We start from the raw sequence: 14,987 nt of genomic DNA on the forward strand, positions 1-14,987 counted from the left end.
ATTTGCTTTTTTTTAAAAAAAAAAGGAAATCTTATTACTTTAAAAAACAAGCTGCACTTTCAAAGCAGCCAACATTTTCAATGTCAGCATATTTATTTCAAAAATAAAACGGGTAAGTATGACATCCAAAAAAAAAAAAAAATTAGAAAGGATAAAGACTCTATTTGGGAAAAAGTCAAATGTATTTGCGGTTTGTATCAGGCTTATGTGACTTACTTGCCAAAGAATTTAAGGTTGATTCTGAAGCCAAGAATTTCTGTGCAGTTCATACTGCATAGAGTTCATATTCCAAGCTTTAGTAGCATTCTCCAAACTAATTCATTCCTTTTGTTTTGCCTTCAGTTTTGTCCAAATCCAGACACAGCAGGAATGGTACAGTTTTGGTAAAATCATTCTGCTGCACATAGTCATTTCTCTTGTCCTGAATACCAGGTTCAAAGTGGAACTAGGGTAGACCAGAAGTGAGGAAAGGGTGGATTCTCTGTAGCACAGGGAAACATCATCACACTAAGCGTCTTCCCTGGTAGATAGATGCAGAGCCTTGAAGTTTACCAAAGAGGCTGAAAAATAGTTGCAGAGACTGAAGTAGTACAGTGATTTCCCCCTTTCCTTTCTGGTGTCTCTGCTTCTCAGTCATTGCGCAGATATGTAGGTATCTATAGATTATTGCCCATACTGCTCACATTATAATGACTGAACAATCCAGGCTCACAAGAAACTTCGCCATCAGAAGTGCACTTAATTAAACAGGAACATGTGCATTTAGTTTGTATGTCTTGCTCTTTTTTTGTAAGGCTCTGAGATTAAAGGACTTGGATCATATACTCTCATTCCTTCTAAATGTACCCATGGCTCAGAAGTAGAAACAATACATGAAAACTAAAAAAATGTGGCTTGGTCCACTGGCTGTATGTGTACATAGGTGTGTGGTCCCACATCTCTCACTGACACCTACAGGTTTGGTTCCTTTTTCTGGTTCAGCTGGATCCTGAGAGCTGCAGTCATCATATAATCTTACTCACTTGTAGTTACATACTCACTGAAGTGACAACTTAGGTGGTCTCATGCTTCTTCCACAATGTCTGCTTCAATATGACCAGCTTTGCTGACAAGCACAAAGTGTCTTTTGCATGCTAAATACCTGTACTTTTTTCTTTTTAAAAATTTTTTTCTCCATAAAGTACAAACATAAGGCAGACTTCACCATGTGCTTATGTGGCTACCTACCTCAGCGAATGCTTCCTCAGACACCACAAAAATTTACAAATTGTTTACATATCTTTTATTTACTCATTTATCAGCAAATACGTCCATGTGCAAGAAGCCAAGTCCTGTCAAACCTTCACTCCTGCCTCAAGAGAAGTATTTTCTAATATAACAAGTGAAAAATTCTTCATTCATGTAAGCTATCTTGGACAGATTAGTCAGGAAAGGAAAAGGAAATAGATGGTTGTTTGAGTTCAATGCAGAACAGAATAATGAAATTCTCCTGAAAGTATAAAAAAACCCCTCTGAACTATTAATAATCATCTTTGAGACCTCACAGAGGATGAGGGTGATTCCCGATGACTATGGAAAGGGAAACATTTTGCCTATATATATACACACATATGTGTGTATATATAACCATATATATAAACCAGCAAACAAGAGCCCAAGGAGTTACAGAATTAGTTTTGATATCCACAAAGATACTAAACAAATTATTAAGCTATCCACTTGCAAGCACCTTGGAGATAATTAAAATGATAACAAACAGCCACCACAGATTTGTCAAAATCAAATCATGTCAAACTAATGTAATTTCCTTCTTTTATAGGGTAAGTGGATAAAGGAAAGGAGAAAATGTAGCATATTTGGCCTTTGCTACACAGTTCTAGCTGACATTGTCTCAATGTAAAAAAGAAAACAGTGCAGATAAAATCATTGTAAATGAGAAATGGAAGTACATATCCTATTAGAAGAAACCATTTTTTAAAAGTAGTTATAAAACAGGGAAATATTTTGAGATATGTATCACAAAGATATGATGGGTCTGCCATCAATACTTTCATTAAAACCCGTGTGGTCAAATAACAAACACACAAAATTTTGTGGATAAGACAAAAGGAGGGGAGCGGACACTGACTGATGAAAGTAATACTCAGAAATCAACATGATGAAATACTCCAAAACAAACTGCAAAAAGTACTCCTAGGGAAAAAAAGAAAACAACCACAAACCCACAAAACAAACAAACACACACCACCACCACCCCCCCAACAAAGGTACAAAACCAAAATAGAGAATAACTTTCAAATATTGAGGAAAAGGCTTGGAGAATTCTGGGGAACTAAACCAAGAATGCAATGGTGCTGCAAAAGAAGAAAGACTAACTCTAGGTTATATTCAGAACTGGAAAACAGAATACACTGATGTAATTCTTTTGATAAACCTGGCACTGGTGGAGCCTCTGGAAGAATATGGTGTCTAATTTTGGATGTTATACATATATTTACACACTCACTAAAAATGAATTTGAAGAGGGGCAAGGATGACTCATAAACTGCTTAGAAATTGTAACCAGTGAAGATAGACTGAAAGAATTGGGTTTTCCTCTGGAAAAGATAAAGCCAAGAAGCGTAACAAAATGTGTTCAGAGTTTTGTTACAGATGGAGTACTTGTCTTCAAAGAGACCCAGAGGAAAGGCAAAAACAGAGGAAGGACAAGTATCAATAAACTTAAAAGATACAGCTGCACAATTCTCAAATTCCTTCTTTTCAGCACTGGTGAGGCTACACCTAGAGTACTGTGTCCAGTTCTAGGCTCAGTATGAGAGACATGAACAGACTGGAGGAGTCCAACAAAGGCCATGAAGGTGATGAAGGGATGGGAGCATCTCTCTTAAGAGGAAAGGCTAAGAGAGCTGGGGCTGTTCAGCCTGGAGAACAGAAGATTCAGAGGGATCTTACAAATGTATATAAATACCTTGAGGGAGGGTGCAAAAAAGATGGAGCTAGGCTGTTTTCAGTGGTGCTCAGTGACAGGACCAGAGGAAATGGGCACAAACTGAAACACGGGAGGTGCCCTCTGAACATCTGGAATTATTTTTTTACTGTGAGGGTGACAACATTGTCACAGGTTGCCCAGAGAGGCTGTGGAGTCTCCATCCTTGGAGATATTCAAAAGTCATCTGAAAATGGTCCTGGGTGACTGGCTTTTGGTGGCCCTGCTTGAGCAGGGAGGGTCAGACAAGATGACCTCCAGAAGTCCCTTCCAACCTCAACTATTTTGTGACTATGTGATTCTGTAATGGTAATGGTACAAGATATTGAGATGGCTTATTCTCTCTCACTAGAGTGAGAAATTAGCAAAACATCAGGATTAGAGCTAAAGATTAGATAAAATATTCAGATATTGCCCAGTCTCACATCCTATAATGTTATAAAAATTATAGAAATTGCTCTAGAAATTATGCAAATTCTCCTAGAGTAATATGGAAACTACATGCAAACGATGCACGTATACAGCAAAGATACTGCTTCAATGGTGAAATAGAAGCCTCTCCTCTGTGGATTTTTAGCAAAAGACATAAATAACTTTTCTGCCTGCCCAGACTTTTTTTAAAAAATAAAATACTCATTTCCATTATGGTTGTTCTGATTCTGCAGACTGAAAACCATGTTCTGACAGAGCAGAGTAACTGTACCACTGATTCCACAATTCTCTGGCTTAAGTAAAATTCCTGAGATTCAAGGAAGTGTCCCAGCACAGCCACAAACCCCATGAAAAATACAGCCATACAGCTTTGTAATTCCTGGGGCAAATTTCCTAAGAAATCCAGCACCTTATATCCACTCAGCTTAAACTGGTTGAGGAAAACAAAGGCTTAATGATTATTAATGCTGTTGCTGCAGTAACACTTGTTGCTCCATTGAGCTCAGAGTTCTGCAGACACATCAGAAGACCCATCCAAATGTATTGCTGAATATCACCAGAATAAAAAAAGGAGTATTCTTCCAAAGTAAGAAAGAAAGATGTATTTAGTAGGATTCAATGGATTATGCAAAAATTTGAGCTACAATAAAGCAATACATAACAGCAATCACAATCTAATTGCTCAGGTGCAAAATATATATACCCAATAAAATATCAATGGAAAAGACTGCAACAGTGCAGCAAGTGTAACTTATGATTAGAAGATAAATATCAAGATGATAGCAATTCATAAGCTACTAAAACCTTCCTCTTGATTAATTATATTTCATTAGAAAGCCATCAAATCAATTCTGCTGGAACTATGAAAGATGATGCTGTGATAAATAATTTTTGAAAGAAATTCCAATTACCTTGGAAATTAATTTACTTTTATTTGCAAGAATTTAGGATCCATAATTTTTACTTCAGTGTTTCAGTTGCCATAACAACTTTGTACATTTGTTCCTAGTTCATTTATGATCACATTTTTTAATTTGATTGCATCATTTGATAGATAAGACAGTTTAATGCAGTTTTTAAGCTAACTAGTTTAAACTATTTGCTGGAGGATTGCTGGTTATTTCTGTTCCTGATAAAGCTCATAATCAGGGAGAGATAATTTAACAGAAATTATATGCGATGATAATACTTCCCAGTAAATTCACGTTTCTATTCAATAGAAAAGAGCATCTATTCCAGATGTTCCTAGTTCAGATGAGCAGTAATAACTGTATCACCTGCTGTGTTACCTGCAAACCACCTGACTACAGTGGTGATGATGCTGATGCTGGAGACTCCCAAAGACTTATTAAATAAAAATTAAGCTTCCATGGCTTTATTCCAGAAAAATGAGCCTGATTTTGACAACACACTGCTCATCTCAGATGTCACAGACACAGCTTTTTATAACCACTACACTTGCCTTCCTTTTTAGCTTTTCTACTGTGTTCTTCAGGATTTTCTTCACGGGCCTTCGCAGCATCAAAACATTCTTTGCTAGAGCAGATGGATTTTAGCTACAGTATCCCATATCATGGATCTCATCCCACATACATTAAGACACACATTCAGCGACTTTTTGTAGTGTTACGGTGGTTTACCTTTGATCTGTTAGCCATATTGTATCCAGACAAAGAAAACTGCAGCACAGCTGAAACTGCAACAGTATTGTTTTACTGCTGAGTATCTGAGAACACTCAAATACCTCAGTGGCAGGAGTGATCCTGCTGTACTACTCCACCAAGGTCACAAAGACAGCACATGTGGAATTTATTCAGATGTTTAATGTAGCAACTTAAATTGTCTAATCTTGCAGTCGTACTGAAGACTAGTGATGACAACTTGTGTGATGCACTGCTACTTTTGTTTGAAATCACATGCCTCTCTCGTTCTAGACACACTGCTTTAATCTCCCAAGTGCTGTTTTGGCTTTTGCTCTCCTCTATATGACTTTGTCGTCAACTGTGATGTTTGAAACAGCATGCTGTCAAGGTAGCAGAATTTGTCTGTATAGTCCTGTATTGCCCAGTTGACACACTGCTAACCAGACATGCCAGTCGGGGACAAAACAGAACCTCTGTTGTTTTGGCAGAGCCTTCAAATGTATAAAACTACTGACAATAAAACCTAGGGTTTCAATCAGGGTCAACTGAGGACCCCACATACAGGTGATAAAGGCAATCCCAATGGCTCTGTCTTTGATAACATGTCTAAATTCCTCCAGGCAGCATCTAAACAAAGATGTCCAAGCATGTGTAATTAAGGCAAGTACCTAAATTTTTTTTTGGATCTAAACTTCAATATACAACAGTGAGTATGTGATCAATATGGGAAAGGAAGCCAGACTCTCAGAGATGCTAGTTAATTATTTTAATAACTCTCAGTCTGTCTCTTGTAAAGTACTCATCTAAATGGAAGCAGTCACAGAGCTATGCTAAAATGTGGTATTTAGATCTTATTCCCCATGTAAGACTCCCTTTCCTATAGTAGATCGTACTAGTAGGAAATACAACTGTCAGTGAACTTATTGTATAATTAAAATATTTTTTAACTGTCATGACTCCTTGATAATTGTTCTAACAATATTACAATTTCAGATTGAATGCTGAATTCACCTTACAGTTCACTAAATATCAGAGGCCATTTACATTAAAAAAGCAGCAACTTTCTCAGTTGCTTTTTATATAAAAGGAGTAGTGTGTAACAAGTTTCTTGTCAGTTTATGGTGAGCTAAAGACCCAATTCCTTTGCTTCACTTAGACCTTTACTACAAATGATGACAATGTAACTAAAAAAGCAAATAAATGTGACAGTCTTTTTGTTTTGCCTGTTGTAATTAATATTATTACAGTGCCTTTGAACATATAGCAAGACATATGACCTCTCCATGCCAAAATCTGTAAAGAAATCACCAACTGAGGGAGGCATGGAAGGATGCACTTTATCTGTAGTGTAATCACTACCAACAGTGTCCTCCTTAACTCACAGAAGCAGTAATACTATTAATGAAAGGCTTTCCAAGGGGATATGGGTTGGAAGAGTAGGTTAGCCATGACTATGTCCTACAGTGCTATTTGAAGCCTACAATTTTCAAAAAGAAAATGTCAGATGAATCTTTATACACATGCTTTCCTTCTAACACTTGTCTTTGCTTCCTTTTCAACATTATAAAATCAACAAAAACTAAGTAAAAGGGTTCATACTAGTAAAATGGATGAAAGTAATGTATGATTCAAGCTGCAGTCTGTTATACATCAAGATTATAATTCAGCATATTTTTCTAATTCCCCAAAAGAACGTAACAGAGGTCACATTTTCAGTGGCCTTGCTAAATTTTAACTACAGAAATGATGAATGCTTCCATGTGCAAAAGTAGACACCTGCCTACATACAGCAACTGCACATAAAAAGTGCTTGTGTACAAAACAGATCACGTAGAAATACACTGAGACACTTACGATTTAAGTGCCTTAAACGACAAACATATGCATATACTTAATGGACTAAAGAGAAGAGTAGGGGGTTTGGGGGTTTTTGGGTTTGGGTTTTTTTTTGTTGTTTTGGTTTTGTTTTTTTGGTTTGGTTTGGAGGTTTTTTTGGCTGCCAGAATGAAAAATTAGGGGAGGAAAAAAATTTAGTTCAAATTGAATGAAAAAATGTTTTTTAATTGTTTCCTGCCCCCAAAAAATAATAATTTCCATTCATTGTTTTATGACAAAACATCTTGGTTTCAGCTCTTTAGGGAAAAAAAAAGGATGGAAAGGAATACTTTGGCTCCGTGATACTTGCAAATTACCTCCAACATTTTTTTCCATCTATTTGGTAAATTCCTGTCCAAGAACAACCTTTTTACATGTAAACTGTTTGGAAATAATTGAAGATTTAATGGCTAGCCTGATGCCTTATGCAGAAATAATACAAGGTGGACAGTGAATCAAATGGATTAACTTAAAGAGAAACATACGACATTGTAGAGGATAGTTTGTATCATTCAGCTTTCTGCTGTCATCTTACTTAAAGATTAATTTGGGATACTTTAAAAAATATGTATTTAATTCTTTAGCTAATACTTTTTTTCCCTAGTTATATTTAAAAAACAAGTGTCTCTTGTCACAGATAGGAAATTATTCATTCACACTTCACCTGGCAGAGCCAGAGTAAATAGCCTATAGTCACCTAAATTGTGGCTCCTTCATTTAGAGATCAAAATATAACAAAATGGAGTTCAAGACCTCACCCAAAAATAAGTAAAATATTTGAAAAACTTTATTGTTGTCCTAAGCCTCTAATGTCTACCTCATCATCACATTTATTAGAACTAGAAGCTAAAATGTAACTGTCTCCCTGAAAGCAAAGACAGAGCACCACAGCTGCAGGCACTCAGTGACAGGGCCTCAAAATGACATGAAGCGTCCATCTGAATGAAAAAGTCATGTGCCACCCTTTTTCTGTCCTTCGCTCCTCCTTTACACAGGGACAAGGTGATAAAAGATTCTTATAGGACATGGATTCCCAACCTTTCAGCTTCTTTTATTCAAATATATTTTGAGGTCTGCTCTCAAAAGGTACTAAATAAGGGCTTACAAAGACACTGAAAGCATCATGTTCCCATGTTTCTGAATACGTTATCAAAACTTTACGGAAAGAGAAGAAAAAAATAGTTTTGCCCACTGGACTTCATTTGAGCTGAGAAAGAGACAAGAGCAGTCCCATGGTCTTGGCTCCAAGGCCACAGGCTGGCAGCAATACTACAACTTGCTCTGCTAACATCTGTGTCCACAGAGATGTCAGCAAAAGCACTAAAATTGCCAGTAAAAAGGAACCTGTACACCTGGATTAACTGATATCTAGATCAGATTGAAATAGAGTAATCAGTTTGCTTTTTCAATGCTTTTATCACCATTGTCTTCCTGTCTTTCTGTATGTTTCCTCCATCTATTGACAGACAAAATTGTTCCTCGTTATGCAGAAAGGAAAATTACCACTTCATAACTAAGCAATGCTTCTCAAATAAGAGATCAACTAGCTGCAGATAAAACCTAGACATTGCCTTGGGATATCTGCTATTCTCTTACATAATGAGGCTTTATCTATCTTTTTTAAGGGTTGCAGTACAAGAAAGTTAGTAGTGAAGAATTCTTAAGAGAAAGATGTACCTCCACCTAGTAGGGCACTTAAAGACAACAGGGAAGGTAGTTTGCTGCCACGTGTCACACAAGAATAAGCTGCACAAACTACACAATGTTGACTAACTGATGTTAAAGTTGAGGCTGACACTCCTAGCAGAATTGACAGTTACAAAAATCCAGATGTTCTCCCTAATACCTAACATCTGTTAATATAATATCCACTTTGTTTTGAGGAAGTTTAAATGAGACTGTTTTCTTGTTTCCATTATCACCTAGGAACGCAACAGGAATGCAACAACAGACTTTCAAGACAGCAAAATTTGCATGCTGGGGTTCTGCATTTCAGAGATGTCATGAAGTTCCCAGCGGCATCATAAATTGTTACTCTAGGAGACCTTAGAAAAAAAAATCCCTCTGCAAAAAATTGCAATTACCCATAGGGAACATTTTGATTCTATCTGACACAAAGAAAAACAGTCCTTTCATGTAACCTCTTACTGGCTTTTAAAAGGGGCCATGGTCTGCGGTACCATGGTTATCATACCTACTGTATTTACACTGCAATCTAAATAACCCATTTGGGAAACACTCCCAGAAGCTGAAATGTGATTTAGAAGTCATTTTTACAGTTTTGAAACTTTCATTATATGAACTACTTCCTCTGAAGAGGAACATCAATATTTCAGACGTAGAAAAATTCTTCCTTTTTCCACTGAGTTAGGCCATTACTCAATCCAGCGTCATTAAGTAATTTTCCCCAAATATAGCATATTGCTAAGTTAAACACTGCTTTGCAGTAACCTTCATTCTTAGAATTCTAAAGAATTTAGAACAAAATAAAGTGTATTAGACCATGCACTGTTCTGATGAATATACATCAATTAGTCGAGAAAATTTCTTAGCAAACCTTACTTATTAATTTAGCAATAAATGGTGGATTTGAGCTATTCATTTAGAAATTAATTATTACACAGACTGAGTTTTCTAAACTTTAGGAATACTTGATTGCTTAGTTTTCTTAAAACTCTTAACTAGGTCTATTTAGAAATTGATTTTTACACAGAATGAGTTTCCTACCGTTTTTGAATATTTTACCACCTAAAACTCCTAAAAATCTTAACTAGGTCTATTGCAGAGTACAATGGAATAAAGTATTTTTTCCTTGGCATTTGAGTGTACATATTTTGAATACTGCAGGGAATTTGGATGAATGATTTAAATTAATGTTGACTGGCAGATGACAACTCAGTTTTAAGAAAACTTCTGATAAGTAAACTTCCCCCCCGCCCCGTTTTGGAGAAAACGCAAAACTTTCTGAAATGAAGGCTTGAGGCGAACAGGTTCACATTCCCCCATTCCTTTAGTAAAGCCTACCAGGCCATTTCATTTTGGTTAAGTCAGGACAGAACAGGAATTCAAATGGAAGTCCTTTACAAGTCAAGTCAATATCCCAGTCACCATGCTAAGGACTGAGAAGCCTCTTTTACAGTGTTATCAGGTTCATTAACATTTTCCCCAGATAATATGTCTGTAGATATTATTTTTTCAACACAAATTAAAAACATTGAAGGAAGTCCCTAAGCCAACTTCAGTGGAACCAGGGTTTTACCCTACAGTAACAGCCACTTTCCATACAAGTAAAGTATTCTTTGACTCTTTCGTGAGTTTATTCTAGGTTTAAATGAAATAGTGTCTGTTCCACAGTTTTGCTATACACTTTTACAGTTATTAACTTCTTACCTCAGAATTATACTCTCTTTCCTAATTTATGCATATTTTGACATTGGACTATTTATTCAAAGTTTCTATTCAAACAGATTCCCTACCAAAGGGAGAAAATTATATTCCTGTACAAGTAAAAAATGTCAGACTAAGTCCTTCATAATGGACTTGGGGATTCCTCAGGGTGGAAGACACTACTAAATTATTTCCATTACCATACACAAGTTCATCTTACCATGTTCTACCCAGAAGAAAACACACTTTTATCTAATAAAATGGAAAAGATGGCATGGGGGGGGGGTTGGTGATTTATTTTTTTTTTTCTTCCAGGGAGTGTGTATCAGTGCAGCAAATCACTGTAGATTAAGTCATGTGCAGCAACTCAGTACAAGTGTGAAGTTCTGATAAAAAATTACCTAAGACAGATAGAATGACAAAAGGTCTGACGAAGTCAGACAGAGCACCACTGGGCTGATAGTCACCCTGAAGGTAAAGCCCAACAAAAAGCCATAGGGTAGACAAGGAAGTTGATGCAATGTCAGCAAGGAAACACATACTGCAGTTTATTCTTCTCATTATCTTCTGAGTGTGGTAGGGAGGCTGTAAGTCTTTTCAGGGCCAGTCTGTAACAATAAGTGCTTGATGTCCTCCATGTTCAGTAGAACTAGCTGCAAAGTAAGAACCTACAAGCCTGGCACTGAGCTGCTGGAGTCACACTCTTGTTCTGCCCTTAGAAATCTACAAGTCACACAATGCTTTTTTGTCAATCTGAGCTCATGTACCAAATCTAACTAGTTTTATGTATTTCAGATGGACGGTTTCAGAAAGGCATTGTGCTTTAAAGAGCTCTTTAGCCCATTCAGCCAGATATTTAAATAAATCTTCACAAAATCACTGCTTTTAATGATACTTAGTAATAAAAAATACCCCAGAGCATATAGTTATCACACATCATTTTATCTGCCATAAGTACAGTTTAGGATAAGCTTTTGATCCCTCTGCTGACACTGAAATCAATAGAAATCCTTCATTCAGAGGCATAAGTATCACCTTGTGGCATATATTATACCATCAAATGGAAAGGGAAGATGGTGGGGTAATACTGTTCTTCTCAGGTCATATACGTATAATGGAGGATAAATGGGACAGGGGAGAAAGAAATAACAGACCAAATTCAGCTCTGCGTAGTACAGCATTATGAACTTGGCACACGATTTTTAAGTACATTGGGTAGGATTTCTGTTTTGCTGAGGATCCTTTTCACAACTCCATGCTGGGCTAAATATTTTTTTTTTCCCCTGAGGAAAATGCTACTAGTAGATGTCAAATGCAGTTCTATTTGTAACTTCTAGGAGGAAAAGCCTGTCATGCACACACTGAAGTCCTATAGTCCAATATAAAAGATTGCACAAGCTGTTCTGATAGGAGCACACGTAGCAGCCTGGATATCTGTGAGCGCATTCCCCTTTCCTGCTGCAGTCAGCATGTGCCTTTTTCCCTAATTGGACAGGTGTTTTTTACTCTCAGGCACTTCTAAAATATTATCATTTATCCTAGGGCACAGAGCAGAACTTGCAGCTCAGATCCAGATGTCCTTGGCCCTTTGGAAAAAGACAGAAAAACAGGGGCCCGAGTTGCAGAATTTGGTTATTTTTAACTCTATTCACAGCATCTGCTTCAGTCACTGCAAGAATAAAAATGTGTATGTGTTATCACAGTATTTGGTTATAGAAAATACTCTAGTGTTAGTTACTATATATATAGTAACAATATAGACAATAATATAGTTGCTTACACCATGAAAACAACAGCTATTTAAATTTTTTGAAGTCTGCCTAAGAATGGGTAGGAAACAGAAAATATACAGGAATTAGTAATTTTTTTACCTGTGTTTCTCAGATTTGTATTTTCAGTCCTATTATTTCACTCTCCCTGGTGGTAAGTTTGCAAAATTTCATATGAACACAACACTTCATTTTTACAATCTGAAATACTGCATGCAGGTAATTTGAAAGACAGGTTGCGTGCTAGGGAATTTGAACATCAGTGTAAGAGTCTGTGTGACTGCAAGAAGCAAAAGCCACTGACTCAAGCACTATCTCAAACATCGTTACAACTATGCTCAAGTATACAAGCAGAGAAAGCCCTGAAGATAGATGAAGCCAGAAACTCACGTCATGACCAATGTCTCATCTCCAGGTTCACTAAGTAATCCATCCACAAAGACTGAAGTGCTAGTAAAATTATGTGTACTCCAAGTCTGGCCTTCATCTACACTGAACCTGTAAAAAAGCAGAAATGGTTTTCATTTACAACTCTAAATATACAAAATAGAATTAATTCATTAAAAAATAAATCCCCTCATTACAAGTCCAGGATTTATGATCACCAACATACAATGTGTCTGGACATATATCATATTAATGTGATCTTTTTCTCAGCAATGTATACAGGGGCTCACATCTTTATTAGAAGGGGTATAATAAATTTACCACAACAATGGAAATTCACATGGAGATAAAAACAACAGTCTGTCAACAAATGATCTTGCTGCCTTGTAAGGCTCAAGAGCAAGGTAATTATACTTCATTCTTTCCAGTAGCCTCTGAGCTAGAGACCTGTTAACTAGAGTCAGTGAATCATGTGAGACAAACCAGCCCAACTGCTAAAACCTGTGGGAGGTGTGGTAACTGTAGGCACCAAGATGATAGCCCTTCACAGCTGCTACCATCCACTTAAAAATTTGCAAAAGATGCTGATGAATCACAAAACATATTTCAAAAACTCTGTGTATCCAAAATTTATGAATCAAAGTCTCTTTTCTTCTGTATATTTCCTCCAGGTCTTTTGGATAGTAGGTTCGTGATGGTTTTCATTCTAGATAACCAAGTAAGTAGCCTAGTTACTATCAGTGTATACAGGATTGTGCAAAAATGAACCAAGTCACAAGTGATAAAGATCTCTTATGTTTTTTATGCCAACTACGGTAGTTTTGTATGCCATTACGTAAGGTTACTATATTTTGCTTCACTATCATGCAGTTTAAAACTTGATGTTTTATAACAAAATACTTTGCAGCAAACCTTTCCTGCCAAGCAAGCTGAGAAGGCCATTTGCTGCATTATCACTATGACAGAATCTATGCATACTAAAATTAATTGGTGCATGAAGATTACACATGAACTAGGCTTCTTCCATACTGTGTTACACAGCACATAAGTGCTTTCCCATTGGCTCCCGAGGTCTACACTATATTGGCCTTGCCAGAGCAACCCAGGGCTATTCTTCAGTGCCTTTCATTCACTGTGGACCTTGCAGGGGACTGAGCTTTACTGCAGCATGAATGATCTATCCTGACTGGATACCTAAGCCACATATGCATCATAGGTTAAGCATGCCATACACTGGTGGTGCAAACCAGTAGCAGAAAACAATCATGCAGAACGTGGTTTATACCGCAGTGTTCCAGGATAGTCTTTTGAGCAAAAATACCTATGCTGATGCAAGGAAGTTTTATTACTATTAATGTATTATGCATGGTACCTTCAGCACCATGAGGTAATCTTTAAGAAAATATCCACCTGTATTTTATTGTCCTAATGAATGTTAAATTAAGCTGACTCCACCTGCATTTCATACATGATCACACTGAAGTGCTCATCCTAAACTTTGAACTTTGCCTGAAGTCTTGAATACACAATATCTCTACTCTAATTGACTGTAGGTTTACTTGAGTATTTTCAGAGGGATAGAGGTGTCTTTGATGGCCACAATAACTCCACCATGGTCCAGGTATAAGATGTGGTGCTCTTCTTCAAAGACCTACAAGTCAGACAAAAAAAGGCCAGCTAAGCAAATGTACAAAACAGCCGAAATAAAATGTACAAACAAATCAGGATAAAAAGACTTCTATGTTTTATAATGTCTGCACTTCAAATTGAAAAGGACATAAAAGTCAGTTTAACTTTTATATTTCTCCCAGCTGTAAAAAGAAAAGCAAGTTAAGTGGTGAATCAGAAAATGTTCAGGTTCAAATCACAATCAGATTAAACTGTCTAAAGTGATTTTAGCCCAAGCTTATATTTCTCTACAGTATGCATTTTGCATTCCTTATTATTGTATATCACCAAGTGACCTATCACCTTACTTTGGTACTTGCCATATTCTGTGTATGTTGTAGAATAAAATGCTTTGTAGCCTAATTCTATGAAAAATAGGAAAAGTACTGCAGTCTGTGACTTTCTCACCTGTTCTCCAGCCTCTACAGAGCTTGAAATAATTAGTGCAGGCATGTTTTTTGCATTTCCAGTGTCAATGATTTATTTAAATTCAAACTTCATGTGATCTCACAAAGAGGCCACTCTGAGTTTGGAACCAAAATATATATATAACACTGATTTAACGGTATAAAGGGTTCAAACTTTCCTAAATTATTTTCATTTCTTTTCTAGAGGTCAACAGCAATACTGAAATGAATTAACAGGTAGATATCTTCCCTTTTTTACTTCTGAAATCTGTTTTAAGATAAGGTTTAATCATGTAATTAACCTGTGAAAGCTCATTTAACATAAGAACAGGTGATAAAGTTAGTTACTACACACACTTAGCAGTTAATAGATGAACATGCAGCCTCCTACATGCTTTGACAAATCAAAAGTGAAAAACATAAAGGTTAGCTT

General features: G+C 36.6%; 1 protein-coding gene across 6 annotated transcripts in view; it reads right to left on the minus strand.

Moving 5' to 3' along the window:
* Window positions 1-14,987, minus strand: part of SORCS2 (sortilin related VPS10 domain containing receptor 2) — a 569,561-nt gene that overhangs the window by 38,111 nt on the left and 516,463 nt on the right. For all 6 annotated transcript variants that reach the window (XM_080373393.1, XM_080373391.1, XM_080373389.1 and 3 more), the window contains exons 13-14: window positions 14,039-14,130; window positions 12,483-12,590 (exon numbers count right to left, since the gene is read on the minus strand). In XM_080373393.1, coding sequence (XP_080229519.1) covers window positions 12,483-12,590; window positions 14,039-14,130 — 200 coding nt within the window. The remainder of the gene's footprint in view (window positions 1-12,482; window positions 12,591-14,038; window positions 14,131-14,987) is intronic.

Source organism: Falco punctatus (genome assembly GCF_963210335.1).
Source record: "Falco punctatus genome assembly, chromosome: 1".
Lineage (NCBI taxonomy): Eukaryota > Metazoa > Chordata > Aves > Falconiformes > Falconidae > Falco > Falco punctatus.